At 37.1% G+C, this 19337-nt stretch overlaps 1 protein-coding gene across 1 annotated transcript in view; it reads left to right on the top strand.

Moving 5' to 3' along the window:
- The window catches only part of TEX11 (testis expressed 11), a gene marked incomplete at its 5' end in the record, with an annotated part of 282218 nt that overhangs the window by 23166 nt on the left and 239715 nt on the right, over positions 1–19337 (top strand). The window contains 2 exons of the mRNA XM_045072768.1: positions 1083–1163; positions 9590–9675. Of these exons, the coding sequence (XP_044928703.1) occupies positions 1083–1163; positions 9590–9675 (167 nt within the window). The remainder of the gene's footprint in view (positions 1–1082; positions 1164–9589; positions 9676–19337) is intronic.

The following is a 19337-nucleotide window of genomic DNA, read 5'->3' on the forward strand; positions in this document are numbered from 1 at the left end:
GGTTTAACCCACTGAGCCACCCAGTAGCACCAAAGCACAAGAGTATTTGATGCCCCATAAGAAAGAGAAAAGAACACAGCAAATACAGGAATTTCTTTCCCCGACAAAGTACTTCATCAAATTATTTTCTTGTATATGTCCATGTTTTTTTTTTTAAATATGCCTTGTCAGCTAAATTTTTAAATGACTGAAACAAGCCTCTTCTACAAGTGCCTATGTATTGTGTGAATGATGTTTTCATTCATTTGAAGTTGTTCAGTCAGAATGATAGAGCTGACAGGAATCTTAAGAGATAACACAGTACATTGTCCTGATTTTATGGATGAGGAAAGTGAAACCATGAGAGTGTAAGGTTCAAGGTTATATATAATAAATGTCAGAGTAGCTCTTCTGGCTCCAAGATAGGATTGCTCTTAGCTGCCTTTCATAGCAGATATTCACAGCAGTTCAGATTATGAAGTTATTGTGAGCCTGTTTTAAGACAAAAGACTCCTGTTTAACATTTTAAAATCCTTCTGATGTGGAGATAAATACAAGAGTTATCAAGCTGGGGAAGCATCTGTTAGATACGGCATTATATCATAATATAATAACACAAGATTGCACACCAGTTTTGCCATTTCCAGAAAAAAGTTAATGACTCCCATCACTATCAACTCTTGTGTTACCCAAGATGATTATTCTTCTTCCTTTTTTTTTTTTTTTGTATTTTGAGCTGGCTATTATGTTTAGCTAGACCAACCAGTATTGCTAAAAAGATTAGAAAACAAATTAAGACTTCTGATTTTTTTTGAAGATTGTATTTATTTATTTGACAGAGAGAGACACAGTGAGAGAGGGAGTACAAGCAGGGGAAGTGGGAGAGGGAGAAGCAGATTTTTCTTGGAGCAGGGAGCCAGATGCGGGGCTCAATTCTAGGATGACCTGAGCTGAGGGCAGACACTTAATGACTGAGCGGCTCAGGCACCCCAAATTAAGATTTTTTAATGTGAGCTTAAAATATGTGAAAGCTGACTTATAGACAAATATCTTGTTATTTCATTTTAACCAATTATTGATAAATATTTTTTTCACTTTTTCAGGCATGTGCTCAAGGGGATTTTCAAAGAGCATCTACATGTGCACTGCGCTGTAAGGATATGTTGATGAGGTTCCCTAAAATGGTGAGTGAAATATCTGCACTTATTCTCCAAGAGTTTGAAAATATGTTATGTCAAGTTCTAGGTAGAATCATGACTACTTCATGCAGTTCTTCAGAGATTATATTTAAGGTTGGGTCCACTCATTTAGCTGATCTTTGAAATATTTTCTTTGTCTTGTACTAGAAAGGGTTAAAAAAGCAAAGGGTTATTTCTTAAAATTTATTTGCTTTCCCTTTTATTGTCAAATCGTTTTGCTAACATTTCCTCCATATTTCAAGCTATGTGATGAAAGAATGGAAAAAATGAGTTTATATCTCTGCTGTCAAGGTCAATAGCAGTTAATCATATCACTGTCATCATGTTTTTCTATATTGGGGGTGTGAGAGAATTGATAGGATAAATAAATCCTACTTCCCAGTCTGGTTCTCATCAAAATTCCAGGGTTGATAATTTTTTATTTTTCTTAACTACCTTTTATTTCTTTCTTGCTTCACTGCCTATGTCTACTTTACTCTTTGTTTTCACAGAGGGAATTGATAACAAAGATATATTTAGATGTTAGGGTGAATGTTCCTTAGGTCTTCATGTATTATACCTTCTTGTGAGATTGGTCTTATTTTTCCCCTAAATTATGTGTTAGAACTTAATTTAGTAAATAGTTATATATTTCTAATTATATACTAGGTACTCTTCCAGGCTTTATTTATTTTATTACAAAATTAAAAAAAAATTATTTGAGAGGGAGAACAAGAGTGATAGAGAGAGAGAGCAGGGGGCAGGGGTAGAGGGAGAGTGAGAGAGAGAAGCAGACTCATTGCTGAGCAAGGAATCTTTGATGTGGGACTGGATCCCAAGACCCTGGGATCATGACCTGAGCTGAAGGCAGATGTTTAACTGCCTTCAGTTAAAGGCACTTAACTTTGTGTCTTTAACTGAAAGCACACCCAGTCATCCTCTCTTCTAGGCTTAAAATTTTTTTTTTAACTTTTTTTTTATTTTTTTAAGATTTTATTTATTTATTTGAGAGACAGAGAGAGAGAGAGCATGAGTGGAGGGGAGAGGGAGAAGCAGACTCCCCACTGAGCAGGGAGGCCAAAGTGGGGCTTGATCCCAGGACCCTGAGATCATGACAGGTAGACACCCAACCATATGAGCCAGTCAGGCGCCCCTAGGCTTTAAAAATTTTTAAAGCAGGGGCACCTGGCTGGCTCATTCTGTGTAATGTGTGACTCTTGATCTTGAGGTTCTGAGTTTAAACCCCATGTTTGGTGTAGAGATTACTAAAAAAATAAAAAACTCCATAAAATTTTTAAAAAGTTAAAAAATTTTAAGGCAATTTCATATTTTTAAAAAAATATTAAAAGAGGGATGACTGGGTGGCTCAGTTGTTTAAGTGTCTGCCTTCGGCTCAGGTCATGATCCCGGGGCTCTGGGATCAAGTCCCATGTCGGGCTCCTTTCTCAGCAGGGAGCTTGCTTCTCCCTCTGCCTGCCCTGCCTGTTTTGCCTGCAGCTCTCCGTGCTTCTGCTCTCTCTGACAAATAAAATCTCAAAAAAATGTTACAAGAATAGTATGAAGAAATCCTTTATCCTTTGTACAGAGACCTCATTCAAGTTTCCCAAAACTGTCCTTTATACAAAATGGAATCAATTTCCATTGTACCTAGTCTCTTTCAGTCTGGAATACTTCATCACTCTTCTTTGACTTTCATGACTTTGGCAGTTTTGAAGATTACTGACCAGTCATTTTGTAGAGTGCATCTTAGTTTTTTTAATTAAAAAAATTTTGGGGGGGCACCCGGGTGGCTCAGTGGGTTAAGCCGCTGCCTTTGCCTCAGTCATGATCTCAGGGTCCTGGGATCGAGTCCCTCATGGAGCTCTCTGCTCAGCGGGGAGCCTGCTTCCCTCTCTCTCTGTCTGCCTCTCTGTCTACTTGTGATCTCTCTCTGTCAAATAAATGAATAAATAAAATCTTAAAAAATATATATTAAAAAAATTTTTTTGAGATATGATTGACACATTGTATAAGTTTGAAGTATACAGCGTGTTGGTTTTATACATTTATATATTGCAATATGATTACTATAGTAGTGTTACCTAACACCTCTATTATGTCACATAATCATTGTTTTTGTGTGTGTGTGTGTGTTGAGAACAGTTAAGATCTACTCTCTTAGCAATTTTGAAATTTATAATTGTGTTGTTTACTGTAATTACTGTATTGTGCATTAGATCTCCAAAACTTACATTACATTTGCATGTTTCCACCCTTAAGCAACATCTTTCTAATTCCCCTACCCTTAATTCAAGTTTGTTCAGAGTTTCTTCATATTTAGAACAAATTACGACTCCGAGACCAGGAAATCACAGAAGTAATTCTGTATTCTCCTCATGGCTTCCTATTGGGTGGCAGACAGGATTGATTCAGTCTGTTATTGGTGGTGCTCATTTTGATCTCTTTTTTTTTTAAGATTTTATTTATTTATTTGACAGAGAGAGATCACAGTAGGAGAGAGGAAGGGAAGAGATCACAGAGAGAGAGGAAGGGAAGCAGGCCCCCCGCCGAGCAGAGAGCCCGATGTGGGACTCGATCCCAGGACCCTGAGATCATGACCCGAGCTGAAGGCAGCGGCTTAACCCACTGAGCCACCCAGGCGCCCCTCATTTTGATCTCTTGAATAAAATGATATTTTCCAGGTTTTTTTTGCTATAAACACATGTATTTTTTTCCTTGTGTTATTCATAAGTATTTTGTGGGGTGATACCTTGAAACTATATGAAGTCCAATTTCACATCCTACTTTCACCATCCATTGATATTTCTTGCCTAAATTTGTACTGTGATGGTTGACAATTGAATGTTTTTCTATCTTTCTACATTTATTAGTTGACATTCTACTATAAAAACTTTTTTATTGTGGGAAAATATATATAATATGAAATTTGTCATTTTAACCATTTTTAAGCATATAATTCATTGACCTTAACTATATTTGCAGTTTGGTATAACCATCACCACTATCAGTTTCCAAAATTTTTCATCAGTCCAAATAGAAACTCTGTACACACTACACAATAACTCCTATTACCTCTTCTCCACAGTTCCTGGTATCCTCTAATCTACTTTCTATCTATGGACTTTCCTGTTCTAGATATTATATATAAGTGGAATCATATAATATTTATCCTTTTTTTAAAAAAGATTTTAGGGGGCACCTGGGTGGCTCAGTGGGTTAAAGCCTCTGCCTTCTGCTCAGGTCATGATCCCAGACTCCTGGGATCGAGCCCCACGTTGGGCTGTCTGCTCAGCGGGGAGCCTTGCTTTCCTCTCTCTCTCTGCCTGCCTCTCTGCCTACTTGTGATCCCTGTCTGTCAAATAAATAAATGCAATCTTTTAAAAAAAATATTGACAATATTGTCAAATAAATAAATAAAATCTTTAAAAAGAAAGATTTTTAAAGATCTTTAAAAAGAAAGATTTTATTTATTTGACAGAGATCACAGGTAGGCAGAGAGGCAGGCAGAGAGAGAGAGGAGAAAGCAGGCTCCCCGCAGAGCAGAGAGCCCAATGCGGGGCTCCATCCCAGGACCCTGGGTTCATGACCTGAGCCGAAGGCAGATGCTTTAACCTACTGAGCCACCCAGGCCCCCAATATTGATCCTTTTATGTCTGGCTTACTTCATTGAGCATTAATATTTTTAAGATTCACCTACGTTGTAGCATGTATCAGAATTATATTCCTTGCTATGATTGAATCGTATTTCATTATATGTACATACTATATTTTATTTATCCATTCAGCAATTGATGGAGACTTGGGTTATTTCCACCTTTTGGCTATTGCATATAATGCTTCTATGAACATTGATCTATAAATATCTGTTTGAATTCCTGTTTTTATTACTTTTTTGAACCTTTTTTATTTTTTTTTTAAGATTTTATTTATTTATTTGACAGAGAGAGATCACAAGTAGGCAGAGAGGCAGGCAGAGAGAGAGAGGGGAGAAAGCAGGCTCCCTGCTGAGCAGAGAGCCCGATGCGGGACTCGATCCCAGGACCCTGAGATCATGACCTGAGCCGAAGGCAGCGGCTTAACCCACTGAGCCACCCAGGCGCCCTTTTGAACCTTTTTTAAAAAAAGATTTATTTTAGAGACAGCAAGCAAGCATGGGGAGGGCAGAGGGAGAGGGAGAGAAGCAGACTCCTGCTGAGCACTGAGCCTGACGTGGAGCTCGATCTCATGACCCTAAGATCATGACCTGAACCCAAATCAAAAGTCAGATGCTTAACTGACTGAGCCACCCAGGTGCCCCTTGAACCCTTGTTTTTAATTCTCTTAGATAAATATCTAGGATTGAAGTTGGTGGGTCATATGGTAATTCTGTGTTTAACTCTTTGAAGAACGATCAGACTGTTTTCTGTAGCACCTGCACCATTTTACATTTCTCCCAGCAGTGTACGAGGGTTCCAGTTTCTCCGTATCCTCACCAACTCTTATTTTCCAGATTTTAAAATTATTATAGCTATCCTAGTAGGTGTGCAGTGGTTTCTCATTATGCTTTTGATTTGCATTTCCTTAATAACTAATGATATTGAACATCTTTTCATGTGCTTATTGGGCATTTGTATATCTTCTTTAGGGAAGTGTCTATTATCATCCTTTGCCTATTTTTTTTCTTTGCATGTTTTTAAATTGGGTTGTCCAGTTTTAAGAATTCTTTATATGGTCTAGATATTAAAGCCTTACATGATTTGCAAATATTTTTGCTCATTCTAAGGGTTGTATTTTCACTCTTTATAGTGTCCATTGATGCACTTTAATTTTGATTAAGTCCAGTTTATCTATTTTTTCTTTTGTTGGCCTATGCTTTTGGTGTCATTTAAGAAACTTGCCAAATCCAAGGTCGTGAAGATTTTGGTGTTCCTTTGAGAGTTTTACAGCTTTAGCTATTAAATTTAGGATTTTGATTCATTTAAATTTTTGTGTTTGACTATATTGTTAGGACACTTTTTAAAAATTTAATTTTATTTTTTATTTTAAAGGTCAGTGAAATTATTTAGTATGTTTTTGATGGGCTTAAGTTTTATTTTTTATTTTATTTATTTTTTTAAAGATTTTTATTTATATATTTAGCAGAGAGATAGAGCGCACAAGCAGGCAGAGCAGCTGGCAGAGGGAGAGGGAGAAGCAGGATCTCCGCTGAGCAGGGACCCTGATGAATGGCTAGATCCCAGAACTCTGGGATCATGACCCCAGCTGAAAGCAGCCACTTAACTGACCGAGCCACCCAGGCGCCCGCCCCTTGATGGGCTTAAGTTTTAGATAGGGGATCTGAAAATCTAGGGCAGGAAATCTTATAATGAGAGGAAATGATTGGATAAAGGCTAGAGAAGAGCTAACATAATATTATTTACTTAAAGGGAATTAATGAATTAAATAAACCAAGTCTTTTTTCTGAGACATCCGTTCTGTATGCCAAAACTGGATTAGGAATTACTGTAAGGTGTTAACATGAAGCCAGAAGGGAATGCTGTTCAGAGACGGAGAAATAAAGCGTATGGAAAATTGTGTCTTAGGGCACCAAGAGAAATAACTAATGACCTGTAGTTGATTATTATTGAGCTATCCAAGAATTAAAGAAAGCTGAGTCAGGGAGGGACTGGGAGGTAAGTGTCTTAAAGCCATTAAGGAAGAAAGCCAGGCAATTACCATTCACTGTTAAAATAGGACAAAATGTAAAAATACATGATCTATAAATGTGTAGAAGAGAACAAAAGCAGAAAGAAAAATAGTTCAGGACTTGGGACTGGAGAAACAATAGCTTTGTTTTTTTCTGAGTTTTAAAATCCTGATATACAAAGTAATTTGCAGAGAAGATGACCTTATCTAGCTAATTAAAAATACAAGGCCTCTGGGGTGCCTGGGTGGCTCAGTGGGTTAAGTCTCTGCCTTTGGCTCAGGTCATGATCGCAGGGTCCTGGGATCGAGCCCCACATTGGCCTCTCTGCTGAGCGGGGAGCCTGCTCCCCCCCCCACCCCTCTGCCCACCTCTTTGCCTACTTGTGATCTCTCTCTCTCTGTCAAATAAATAAATAAAATCTTTAAAAAAATACAAGGCCTTCGATTGAACTTGAAACTTAGTGATGAAACTTATTAGCAGCAATATTTGAGTTTTAAAAGTCATCCATATACTCTCATGTTGGCATTGTAAAGTGAATATTCAGTTGGAGCTGTCTTTCTGGACTGTAGCAGTAGATGGAAGTTCTAGATATCCCGTGGGTTTTGGAGCTTCCATAAGTCCCTTTCTGGATGACCAGTATAACAGCAGGACTTACAGACCTACCTTCTTTGTATTGGTTTTTGCCATGTGTATTCCTTGCAAAATGAGAGGTTAGCACTCCATGGAAGGCTGGGAAGATATTATTTTTTATTTTTTGTTTTTGTTAAGATTTTACTTCTTTCAGATCAAGTGAGAGAGAATGAGGGAGAGAGAGATCAAGAGAGAGTGCAAAGGTTGGGGGGGAGGGACAAAGGAAGAGGGAGAAACAGGCTCCCCACTGAGCAGGGAGCCCAACTCTGGGCCTGAGCTGAAGGCAGACACATAACTGACTGTACAATTCAGATGTCCTGCAAGGATATTTTTAGGGATATTTTTATGAATCTTAGTTCTTCATACCCCATTAGAAATGTGTCATGAGGGCAGGGATTTTTCTCTGTTTTGTTCACTGATTTATCTGTAATGACTGAAATAGTGCCTGATAGATAGGAGATGCATAGTAAATATTTATTATTGAATGTATAATGATTGTGTGCATAAAGCAGTATTGGTAGTTAAAAGATTTTATTTTTGTCATTACATTGGAAATACATTGTGGTTCTCTTAAAAGATATTTTAGTATTTTATAGCTTTGTTGTTGTAAGTTTGTTATTATTTTGCATTCTTTTTTTCTCCTAGGAAGTAGCATTTAATGTAAGTACACTTGAACGTTTTTTGAGGGCAAAGACAAATCCTGGGGAAACTGAACAAAGACTAATATACGTTAGATGTTTGTCGAAGGTTTTATTTCCATTTTCTTCTGTGCACGTTAGTTACAGGCCTCTCTGCAGCAAGTGGATGTGAGCTGCATTATTCCAGTATAGCTGTATAATTGGTGTGGTCCTGTGTGAACCTATGGGATCTGGGGCATGTAATGAGTTAAGCTTTTTCTGCTAAAATGTCAAGAATGCATTCAAATACTTCTGGATTCTTGCCAGACCCACATTACCAAGGCTATTCTTTATTTTAGATTAAAATATACAGGCCTGAAGTGCTCAGGCATACATATTGAATTTCTTCTGAATATACTATAATTCAAAAGGAAACTTTTTTGAAGGAAGACAGGTCTTTATACATTACTTATGAATAACTTGCCTCAGATCTTGGATTCTTAATTGAAGATCTGCTTCTGTAGTCTTACTCAGGTAAAGCTTGTAAAGGATTCCATTATATGGGTGTAATCAAATTCTGGAGGATATTTGGATAAGTTATTAGAAATTAAAATTTTTTCTCGTAAACCATTTCCCAGGATTTGGACAGATGAAAATTATATAAGATAGAGCAATGATGTAGGGACTGAGATGCTGATAATCCATTAAAAAGTATTTTCTTATGGCACCATTCACATATTTGTTCCTACTTTTATTTTAGTGGTAATTTATGTAAAGAAAATTTTTCTTGTTAAGGAGTTTTTATTAAACAATTTCTAAATAAGTCCTGTGACTGGACTATGAAATGTTGGACACATTTCAGATCTTTGGAATTTTTTAAAGTTGTCTTGATTTTGAAAAAACATGCTCTTTTTTTTTTTTAAATAATGAATGTTATGGTGCTAGACCATAGTTAATCTTTTTTTTAAAAGATTTTATTTATTTATCTGACACAGAGAGAGAGAGATCACAAGTAGGCAGAGAGGCAGACAGAGAGAGAGGAGGGAAGCAGGCTCCGCACCGAGCAGGGAGCCCAACGCGGGGCTGGATCCCAGGACCCTGAGACCATGACCTGAGCCGAAGGCAGAGGTTTAATCCACTGAGCCACCCAGGCGCCCCCAAAACATCCTCTTTTATGCTTTTTTCTTTGACTGTACTTGCTGATCTAATGCCTCTTATTGGATCTGGAAACCTACAAAGGAGGTTGTCCTTTTGCTGGGCAATGGTTAGGCTTCCCATTTCCTGTTACAAAGTACCTTTCAAGTTCTAATAGTAATGTATTACTTTTCCAAATATAACTCTTACCCAAATTGAATATTTTATAGCTCCTCTTTAGGTTAAATTTGGGAGGTTTAAATAAAGAATAGTGGGTTATTTTGATGTATAAAATAAAGTATGTCTTAAAGACTCGAACTGTTATAGATTTTTTAACATTAAAAAATCATGAATCTGACTTTTCTTTTTTTTTTTTAATATTGCAGACTGGATATCTTCACATTCTCTGTTACAACTTTGGAGTAGAAACCCACAAGCAGAGTAAATATGAAGAAAGTTCTTTCTGGCTTAGGTAATATAAACAAAATTAATGTATGTGTATTTAGGGATATCATCATACGGTTCAGTAAATACTGTGTGGTACTTTGTCAGTTTAAACAGTCTCTGACTTCACTGGGCGCCTGGGTGGCTCAGTGGGTTGAAGCCTCTGCCTTCAGCTCAGGTCATGATCCTGGGGTCCTGGAATCGAGCCCCACTTCGGGCTCTCTGTTCAGCGGGGAACCTGCTTCCTCCTCTCTCTCCCTGCCTGCCTCTCTGACTACTTGTAATATCTGTCTGTCAAATAAATAAATAAAATCTTTAAAAAACAAAAAACAAAGAAAAGTCTCTGACTTCAAAAGCCAATATGCTAAATTTATTTATTCCTTTAACATGTGTTATTTACATGTTGCCAGTTGATAAGAAAATGTATTCTATCCTTAATGTAACATGAGATGTTCTTCTTTCATTCCTCCTTCATATCTCCATCACGAATATGAATTTTTCTTTTGCTTTGTTATGTATTGCTGTCTGCCAGCCCCAGAGTATATATATATAGGTGGGTGGGTGAAGAGTAGGATTAGGATCAGCTAAAATTGTTACTATGAAATGAATTCTGCTATTTTAATATCAGTAAGTATATATTTAGTACTTACTGTATGAACAGTGTTATACTAATATTTGTACTATTGTACTGAATCTGGAAATATCAAGGGAATAATGTAAAAATGGAGCAACTAGATGCAAGAACCCTGTCTTTCACTGAGCACTTAGGCACAGTAAATTCTGACACATAGACCATTCAATAATTGCTAGTTAAATGAATTTATTTGAAAAATGTATTTTTCTGGAGATGTGACATAAGGTACTTTGAACATCAGGGGATTATGGAGTAAAATATGTCAAATCAATTCACTGAATGTTTTTCCATTATGTGTATAGGGTTAGTTCTGGTTATTTGAAGATACTGTCAAGGTTAGTTTAACTGTTGTGAAAATTACATTTGCCATTAATGAAATAAAGGCAAATATGGTCTTTGAGATTATAGTAACCACAGGTATATATATCTCTAATAAAATATTTATGCAAATGACTTTTATGTAAAAGACTTTTAAAAAAGATTTTATATATTTATTTGTCAGAGAGAGAACACAAGCAGAGGGAGAACTAGGCTCCCTGCTGAACAAAGGGGCCTAATGTGGGACTCAATCCCAGGACCTTGGGATCATAACCTGAGCTGAAGGGAGACACTTAACAGACTGAGCCACCCAGGCATCCCTGTAAAAGACTTTGTAGAGCCTAAAGATTGATCAAACTCTATATATAAGAACTATGCCTAACAGAACAGGCTTATACAGTTATGAGTTATACTTAATTTAGAATGTTTCACAGAAGTGGAATATACCTGAAGTTATTATGAAATCACATTTTAATAAATTGAATTATTTCAAATATATTCAGAGGAGCTGAGTAGTTTAGCTCAGGTTTTATAACAGGTTTCATTTAAATGAACCTTTTTATAATGTGAATGATAAGTGAGTTTTGTTACAGGATTTGGCAGTATTGGCAGGTACAAAATTATGGCATCGGGGCACCTGGGTGGCTCAGTGGGTTAAGCCTCTCCCTTCGGCTCAGGTCATGATCTCAGGGTCCTGGGATCGAGCCCCGCGTTGGACTCTCTGCTTTGCAGTGACCCTGCTTCCTCCTCTCTCTCTGCCTGCCTGTCTGCCTACTTGTGATCTCTGTCTGTCAAATAAATAAATCAAATAAAATAAAAACCTTTTTTTTGTCAAATAAAACATTTATTTTTTGTCAAATAAAACCTTTTTTGACAGGCAGAGATCACAAGTAGGCAGACAGGCAGGCAGAGAGAGAGAGAGAGAGGAGGAAGTAGGCCCCCCACCGAGCAGAGAGCCCAATGTGGGGCTCGATCCCAGGACCCTGGGATCATGACCCGAGCCGAAGGCAGAGGCTTTAACCCGCTGAGCCACCCAGGCACCCCATAAATAAAATCTTTAAAACAACAACAACAAAATAACGCTTATGGCATCAACCTATCAACTAGTATGCCAAGAAGACAGGGATGAGGAAGACAAAACAAATACGAAAAACCCAAAACATACTGGTGCCATGGATGGCTTCTGGAAGCTTAAAACTGTGGAGGTGAGCTTGAAGTTTATACCAAGAATGAGGGGGGAGGGAATGTTCTCTAGGAAATGGTTGTAAGGATAGGCTGAGACTTAAAGTGGCATATGTATAGGTCCTTTTCACATATGACATGGGTTCTTGACCTCTTATCTGGCATTATCACTTTTAGAAAACCTTCCAGTAGGAAAATTTGATAGTGACAGGGTGATTGACATCCATATCATCAGTTAGGTATATTAGACTTTTCCTATATAGTTAGTGTGACTATATTTTTAGGAATGTCATTTGACCCATAGACTTTCGTCAAAATCTGTATTATAGGGGCACCTGGGTGGCTCAGTCAGTTGGGCATCTGTCTTCGGTTCTGGTCATGATCCCGGGGTCCTGGGATTGAGCCCTGCATCGGCAGGGAGCCTGCTTCTCCCTCTTCCACTCTCCTTGCTTATGTTCCCTCCCTTGCTGTGCTGTCCCTGTCAAATAAGTGCATAAAATCTTTTTTTTTAAAAATTACATTTTATTGTTTTAAAAGAGGCAAAAGTAATTATCAGTGTTATTAACAGTAGGAATTTTAGCACAATGGATAGATGGATAGTTTTTCTAGTATTAGATCAATCAGTCAAAATTTGAGTCATCTGTGATATCAGTGTCATATTGGTAATATTGTGATACCTACTTTTTAGAATTATTGTACAGCTTAAATATGTGATGCATGTGTTGTAGAGTGTTCAATAACTTACGTAGAAAACAGAAACTGCTCAGTAAATGGTAGCTGTTGCTGCTATCTCTAGGTGATATGTTTGCTCTTTACTCTAAGTGAACACTAATGTGGCAAGTCCACTAGTTTACTCTAAAATTCATCACAGTGAAATCAAATGTGGATTGTTTGTTGACTTAATAGGTAACTATATTATAAAGACAAATGCCCACATTTTCTGTCCTATACTGCTTATCTTTGGAACAATTTTTTTTTGTGCTTTAATTATCCATGTGTTATAAAGACTATTGGGAGCAGTTGGTGATACAGTAGGAATAAATAGCTGCTAATTAAACACCCTTCTCTGTAACTTTTATACCAGAAGGAGACAATGGAGAGAGTACTTTCTACAGGCTGAAGTCTTTTTTGTAAACTGACTATCTTAAGGCAGAGGTTATATGCATTTTGGAAAGTACCCATTCAGTTAGGGAAGAAAACTCCAGTTTTTTATTTTTTATAAACATATAATGTATTTTTATCCCCAGGGGTACAGGTTTGTGAATCGCCAGGTTTACACACTTCACAGCACTCACCATAGCACATACCCTCTCCAGTGTCCATAACTGCACACCCCTCTTCCAGCCCCCCTCCCCTCAGCAACCCTCAGTTTGTTTTGTGAGATTAAGAGTCACTTATGGTTTGTCTCCCTCCCGATCCCATCTTGTTTCATTTATTCTTCTCCTACCCCCTAACCCTGCACACGTTGCATCTCCACTTCCTCATATCAGGGAGATCATATGATAGTTGTCTTTCTCTGATTGACTTATTTCACTAAGCATGATACCCTCTAGTTCCATCCACGTCGTCGTAAATGGCAAGATTTTATTTCTTTTGATGGCTGCATAGTATTCCATTGTGTGTGTTTGTGTTTGTGTGTGTGTATGTACATACACACACACACCAAATCTTCTTTATCCATTCATCTGTTGATGGACATCTAGGTTCTTTCCATAGTTTGGCTATTGTGGACATTGCTGCTATAAACATTCGGGTGCCCCTTCGGATCACTAAAACGTGCTCCTTCGGATCACTAAAAACTCCAGTTTTACACAAATGATAACAGATAAAAATTGCTATAGTATATTAGAATTTTGTTGAAATAAGCCTAGAATATAAAAGGGTGGTGGTGGGTATTGTTTATGAAGCTCTTTTCTGTCCCTCAGTTCTTGTTAGCATATATCTCTCAGTTCAGGGCCTCTTTTAGTTTTGTCTCCCCTTGCCTTTTCTTTTGCTAGAAAAGTTCATGAACAGCTGCTGTTCTCCTTGCTTTTTTCTACCACACTCTTGATCACATCCCCTTGTTAGAGATGCCATGGATTAAGAGAAGGCTGCTGTAATAATGAATGAAATTGGGACTCCTTTAGCTTACTTTACTGTAGGCATCAAGATACCTGCCTCAGTGTATTCAATGACAAATTTAGTTAGGGCTCTGTTAAATACAAAATTTCAGCCCTTTGATATCAGAATGCTTGTTTTGGAAATAAATTTAAGAAGTTTTTTGTTTAATAAAATGCATTTTAGGGGGCACCTGGCTGGCTCATTTGGAAGAGCGTATGGCTCTTGATCTCGGGGTTATGGGTTCAACCCCTATGTTGGGTGTAGAGATTAATAGAAAATAAACTTTAAAAATCCCCACAATTTTGATCTTTGCTGCTCCTCCCCTTTTTAAATTCTTGCTATGTCAAGCTCCTCTGTCTGCTCTTAGCAGAAGACAAGCATAAATAGATGGGAAGAGATTATTGATATAGAACTTTTTTTCTTCCACAGTCTAGGGGATTTCAGTTACTCTAGTAGCATTTAAATTTACTCTTTGTCTTTTAAGGTCCTAATAATTTGGACATATATTATGCTGAATTTGGCTTTTTATAAAAGGTATACAGAAATCGCACTCTGACTAATTAGTATTCTAAAAGAAGCACAGTAAGCCAAACAAATACAAATAATTCTAACTCAAAAGGCTTTGGGGTTACATTGATTTACTGCAGAGATTTTGCAGATTTTTTTCTCCCTGGGAGGAAAATGCCTTAAATGCAAAATCTTAGTCATATTCTTTTTTTTTTTTAAGATTTTATTTATTTATTTGACAGAGAGAGAGATCACAAGTAGGCAGAGAGTCAGGCAGAGAGAGAGCGAGAAGCAGGCTCCCCACTGAGCAAGGAGCCTGTTGTGGGGCTTGATCCCAGGACACTGAGATCATGACCTGATACGAAGGCAGCGGCTTAATCCACTGAGCCACCCAGGTGCCCCTCTTAGTCATATTCTTAATCATGGATGATTTTTCTTTCATTTCTAGTAGTTCTAATTCATGCAGTTGTGTTACTTGGAGCTACTGACTGGTATACACTTGAGAGGCTAACTTTTTCTTCCCTTTGGTGTAAGAAGACCTATTTTGTAATTGTGGCAAATTAAATTTTAGGGGAGAAGAGTTAAAATGAAAGGAATATAGCAAAAGTGGATATAGTAAAAAATGTTTTAAAATTTCTCTGCTGATAAAAGAAGATGTATGTATTAATTATAAAAATTTTAATGTTACAGAAAGATATAATGTGGTAAGTGAAAGTCATTTGTAATCCCACATTCATAAATGCTCATTTATTAACATTTTACTTTATTTTCTTTTTTATTTTTTTCACAAACCGTTTTTAAAAGGTCTTTTAATATGTTAAATGACAAGGAAGACATGAAAATCATTGAAATGCATTTGGAGGATTTAAGGAATTGAGTTTATCTAAAATGGACCATAAATAAGGAAAATTAATGGAATGAAAACAAGACAAAGACTATATATATAGGACAATTCCTAACTGGTGATCTCGTTAGAGACAGTGAGATAAATTGGGAAAACGACAGAAGACATTTGAATTGGACAAAATCATGGAGAATTGAATAAAACCCTGAAGGTGTTCTGTATAAAATAATCTAACTGATCTTAATAAATGAAATATAAATGACCTACTTCTTTGACCTACAGGTCAGAGACTGCTTATAGATTCCTGAAGAGTCCTTTGTAGGTTAAATTGAGAATATTTCTCAACTCCTTGTGTGAGAGCTCTGTACTGCCTTTTCCCCTTCGGAATCCAAAGAAAGCATAATTTCTTCAGCATCTTTCTGAGACCATAATTACAGTTTATATTTTCTTTAAAAAAACTTTACAACCTAAACCTAGTGTTGCTAGATTTTTTGGATGTGAATAAATAATTGGGTAGACTGTATGTTACAGCAGGAGTAATTTTTGAGCTCCTTTTCTAATACTACTTTTAATTTCTCTGAAGTTAATCTAAAACCCGTTGCCGTTGCTAGCTAATTTGAGTTAGGAATAGTTTTTACCCTGCACGTAGTATCCTCAAGTGAAATGTGTCTCTTTCCTGTTTCTATAAAACTTCTTGTATCTTTCATTGAATCAAAAAAGGAGAATTCAGGGGCACCTGGGTGGCTCAGTGGGTTAAGCCCCTGCCTTCGGCTCAGGTCATGATCCCAGAGTCCTGGGATCAAGTCCTGAATCAGGCTCTCTGCTCAGCAGGGGGCCTGCATCCCTCCCTATGTCTGCCTCTCCGCCTACTTGTGATCTCTCTCTCTCTGTCAAATAAATAAATAAAATCTTAAAAAAAAGAATTCAGCAAAAATTATACTCCTGTTTTCTAAATTCATAGCACTTAGAGTTAGTGAACCAGATTATGAACCAGATTAAACCCAACCATGTGGGGTTTAAAAATAGCTATTATGTTTACGATATGGACAGTATTTATGAGGTATTTTTAGTTATCAATGCTTAGCCTTTACTATGGTTATATAGGAGTATATAGCACCAGAGGTCTTTTTTTTTTTTTTTTTTTAAAGAAGATTCTACTTTTTTAAGTAATCCTTACACGCAGGTGGGGCTGGAACCTATAACCGTGAGATCAGGAGTTTCATGCTCTACTGATTGAGCCAGCTATGTGCCCCCACCAGAGGTCTTCTAATAAGGAAATAACAAAGGAAATGTAAATGTGTATTATGCACAAATAGTAATGATTCACTATATGAGCCCAGGGGAAATTTTTTATCAGTTTGAATAGTACTTAATGCTCACTTTTTATTTTCCCCTTGTTCTCAGCCTAAGTAAGACTTTGAGAATCTGACAATATTATTTATAGACAGGCAATGTGATCTAAGGAATGATCACAGAGCTAGCAATAGAAAACTTGTTAACTAATCAATTGTGTGACCTTGGGTCAATTACCTATTAACATGCTGCAATGTCTGTCTGAAAAGTGGGTACACTATTATCTGTGTCACAGGCTTATAATAAAGATGCCATAGGGAACATAATATGACTTTGAAAATTAAGGGTATTATATAATCATAGACTGATAAATTAACTATAAAAATAATATGCAAGACCTTTTTAAAAAATTATTTTATTAACATATAATGTATTATTTGCCCTAGGGGAACAGGTCTGTGAATCGTCAGGCTTACACACTTAACAGCTCTCACCATATCACATACCCTCCGCAGTGTCCATAACCCAACCACCCTCCCCCCCACCAAGCAACCCTCAGTTTGTTTTATGAGACTAAGAGTCTCTTATGGTTTGTCTCCCTCCTAATCCCATCTCGTTTCATTTTTTTACTTACTTACCCCCCAAGCCCCCCACTCTGCCTCTCAAATTCCTCATATTAGGGAGATCATATGATATTTGTCTTTCTCTGATTGACTTCGCTCAGCATAATACCCTCTAGTTCCATCCCTGTTAAGCAAGACCTATTTTAATGGTGAATGGAATGTATTAGCACCATCTTGTGGAAGTAGAATGAATTGCTGAGGGTTGTTGGGGGGAGGGGGTTTGGGAGAAGGGGGTGGTATTGTGACTGCAGTTTTAACAAGAAGATAATTTACTAAAGCTAACACTTAGAGCTTTAAGATTCTTTAAGATCAAGTAGAGTAATTTAGGAACTGTGTTCTCTGGTGCTCTCTGGTTCTGCTAGAATAGCTTTTCAGAATCCCCATTAAGAGAAGGAGGAGATGTAGCCACAATTCTCTAACATACCCATCTTGATTTGGAGAAGTTAGGCATTAATTTTAAGTAGTATGTCTGTGGAAGATTTTGTTTGAAAAAAATGATTTGCTTGCTTACAGTTTGAAAGTGACTTGCATAGATCAATTTCATCTTGTATAGTTAGGGAAATTAACATTTAGAGAGATTTATACAGTGGCACCTAGTTGGGATCCTGTATCTTTAGTCTTTTAGGAATAGTCTTTCTCCAAAGGTCAGTAATGATGTTCCCTCCTTGATTCCTGATTTTGACTAATATGAGTCTTCTTTCTTCTTTTCTTGGCCAGTCTAGCTAAAGGTTTGTCAGTCTGTTGGGTCTTTTCAAAGCATCAACTTTTGGTTTTATTGGTTTTTCTCTATTGTTTTTCAGTTATTTCATTTAATTCCCCCTGTAATCTTTGTGACTTTTCCCATTCATGCTTGCTTTAGACTTAGTTTGCTCTTTCTTTTCCATTTTTCTAACATGGAAGGTTGAGATCTTACTTCTCTTTTAATATTGTTATAGGTATAAAATTTTCCTTAACCATTGTTTTCTATCCCATAAATTTTGGTATGTTGTATTTTCATGTTCACTCAGCTCAAGGTATTTTCTAATTTCTCTTGTGATTTATTCTTTGACCCATGGGTTATTTGGGAGTGTGTTGTTTAATTTACCCATAACTTCTTGATTTCTAACTTAATTTCATGTTGGTGGAGAACATACTTTCTATGACTTCACTTCTGTTAAATGTACTGAGGTTTTTTAATATGTTCTGTGCTGAAAAATGATCTATGTGTACTTGAGAAGAGGGTGTAGTCTACTATCATTGGGTGGAATATGATATAGATGTCTGTTAGGTTAGTAGGTATATAGTGCTATTTAAGTCTTCTGTATCCTCTTTGATGCTCTGCCTCTTTATCCTGCCTGTTATTGAAAGTGGGGTATTAAAATTCTCAGCTGTCATTATTATGTATCTTTTCATTCAGTTTTGTTCACTTTTGTTGATGTATTTTGGGGGCTCTGTTGTTAGCTTTATATATGTTTTTGTTATATCTTAGTAATGGGTTAGCTATTTCATCATTTTAAAATATCCCTCTTTAGTAACGTTTTTCATCTTTAAGTCTATTTTGGGGGCACCTGGGTGGCTCAGTCAGTTAAGCATCTGCCTTCGGCTCAGGTCATGATTCCAGGATTCTGGGATCGAGCCCTGCATTGGGCTCCTTGCTCAGCGGAAAGCCTGCTTCTCCCCTGCCTCCCACAACCCCTGCTTGTGCTTACTCTCTCCCTCTCTGTCTGTGCCAAATAAATTTTTAAAAAATCTTTAAAAGAATCTTTTAAAAAAAAGTCTGTTTTGTCTGATATTAGTGTAGCTACTCTAGTGTTCTTATGGTTGCTGTTTACATGGTATGTCTTTTTCCATCCTTTACTTTCAGCCTCTTTGGTATGTTTGAATTTAAGTGTGTTTTTTGTCAGGGAGCCTGGGTGGTGCAGTTGGTTAAGCATCCAACTCTTGGTGTCAGCTCATGTCATGATTTCAGGGTTGTGAGATTGCGCCCTGCCTTGGGCTTCATGCTCCGTGCACAGTCTGCATAATTTCTCTCTCCCTCCTGCTCTGCCCTCCACCCCCGCATGTGAGCTCTCTCTTTCAAATAAGTAAATCTTAAAAAAAAATAGTGTTTCATGTGAACAGCATCTAGCTGGATCTTTTTAAATAATCCAGTCTGAAAATCTCTGATGTTTGATTTTATTGTTAAATCCATTCAGCCTTTTAATGTTGAT

This window comes from Mustela putorius, unplaced genomic scaffold (assembly GCF_011764305.1).
Source record: "Mustela putorius furo isolate JIRA1106 unplaced genomic scaffold, ASM1176430v1.1 tig00004053_pilon_pilon_pilon, whole genome shotgun sequence".
Lineage (NCBI taxonomy): Eukaryota > Metazoa > Chordata > Mammalia > Carnivora > Mustelidae > Mustela > Mustela putorius.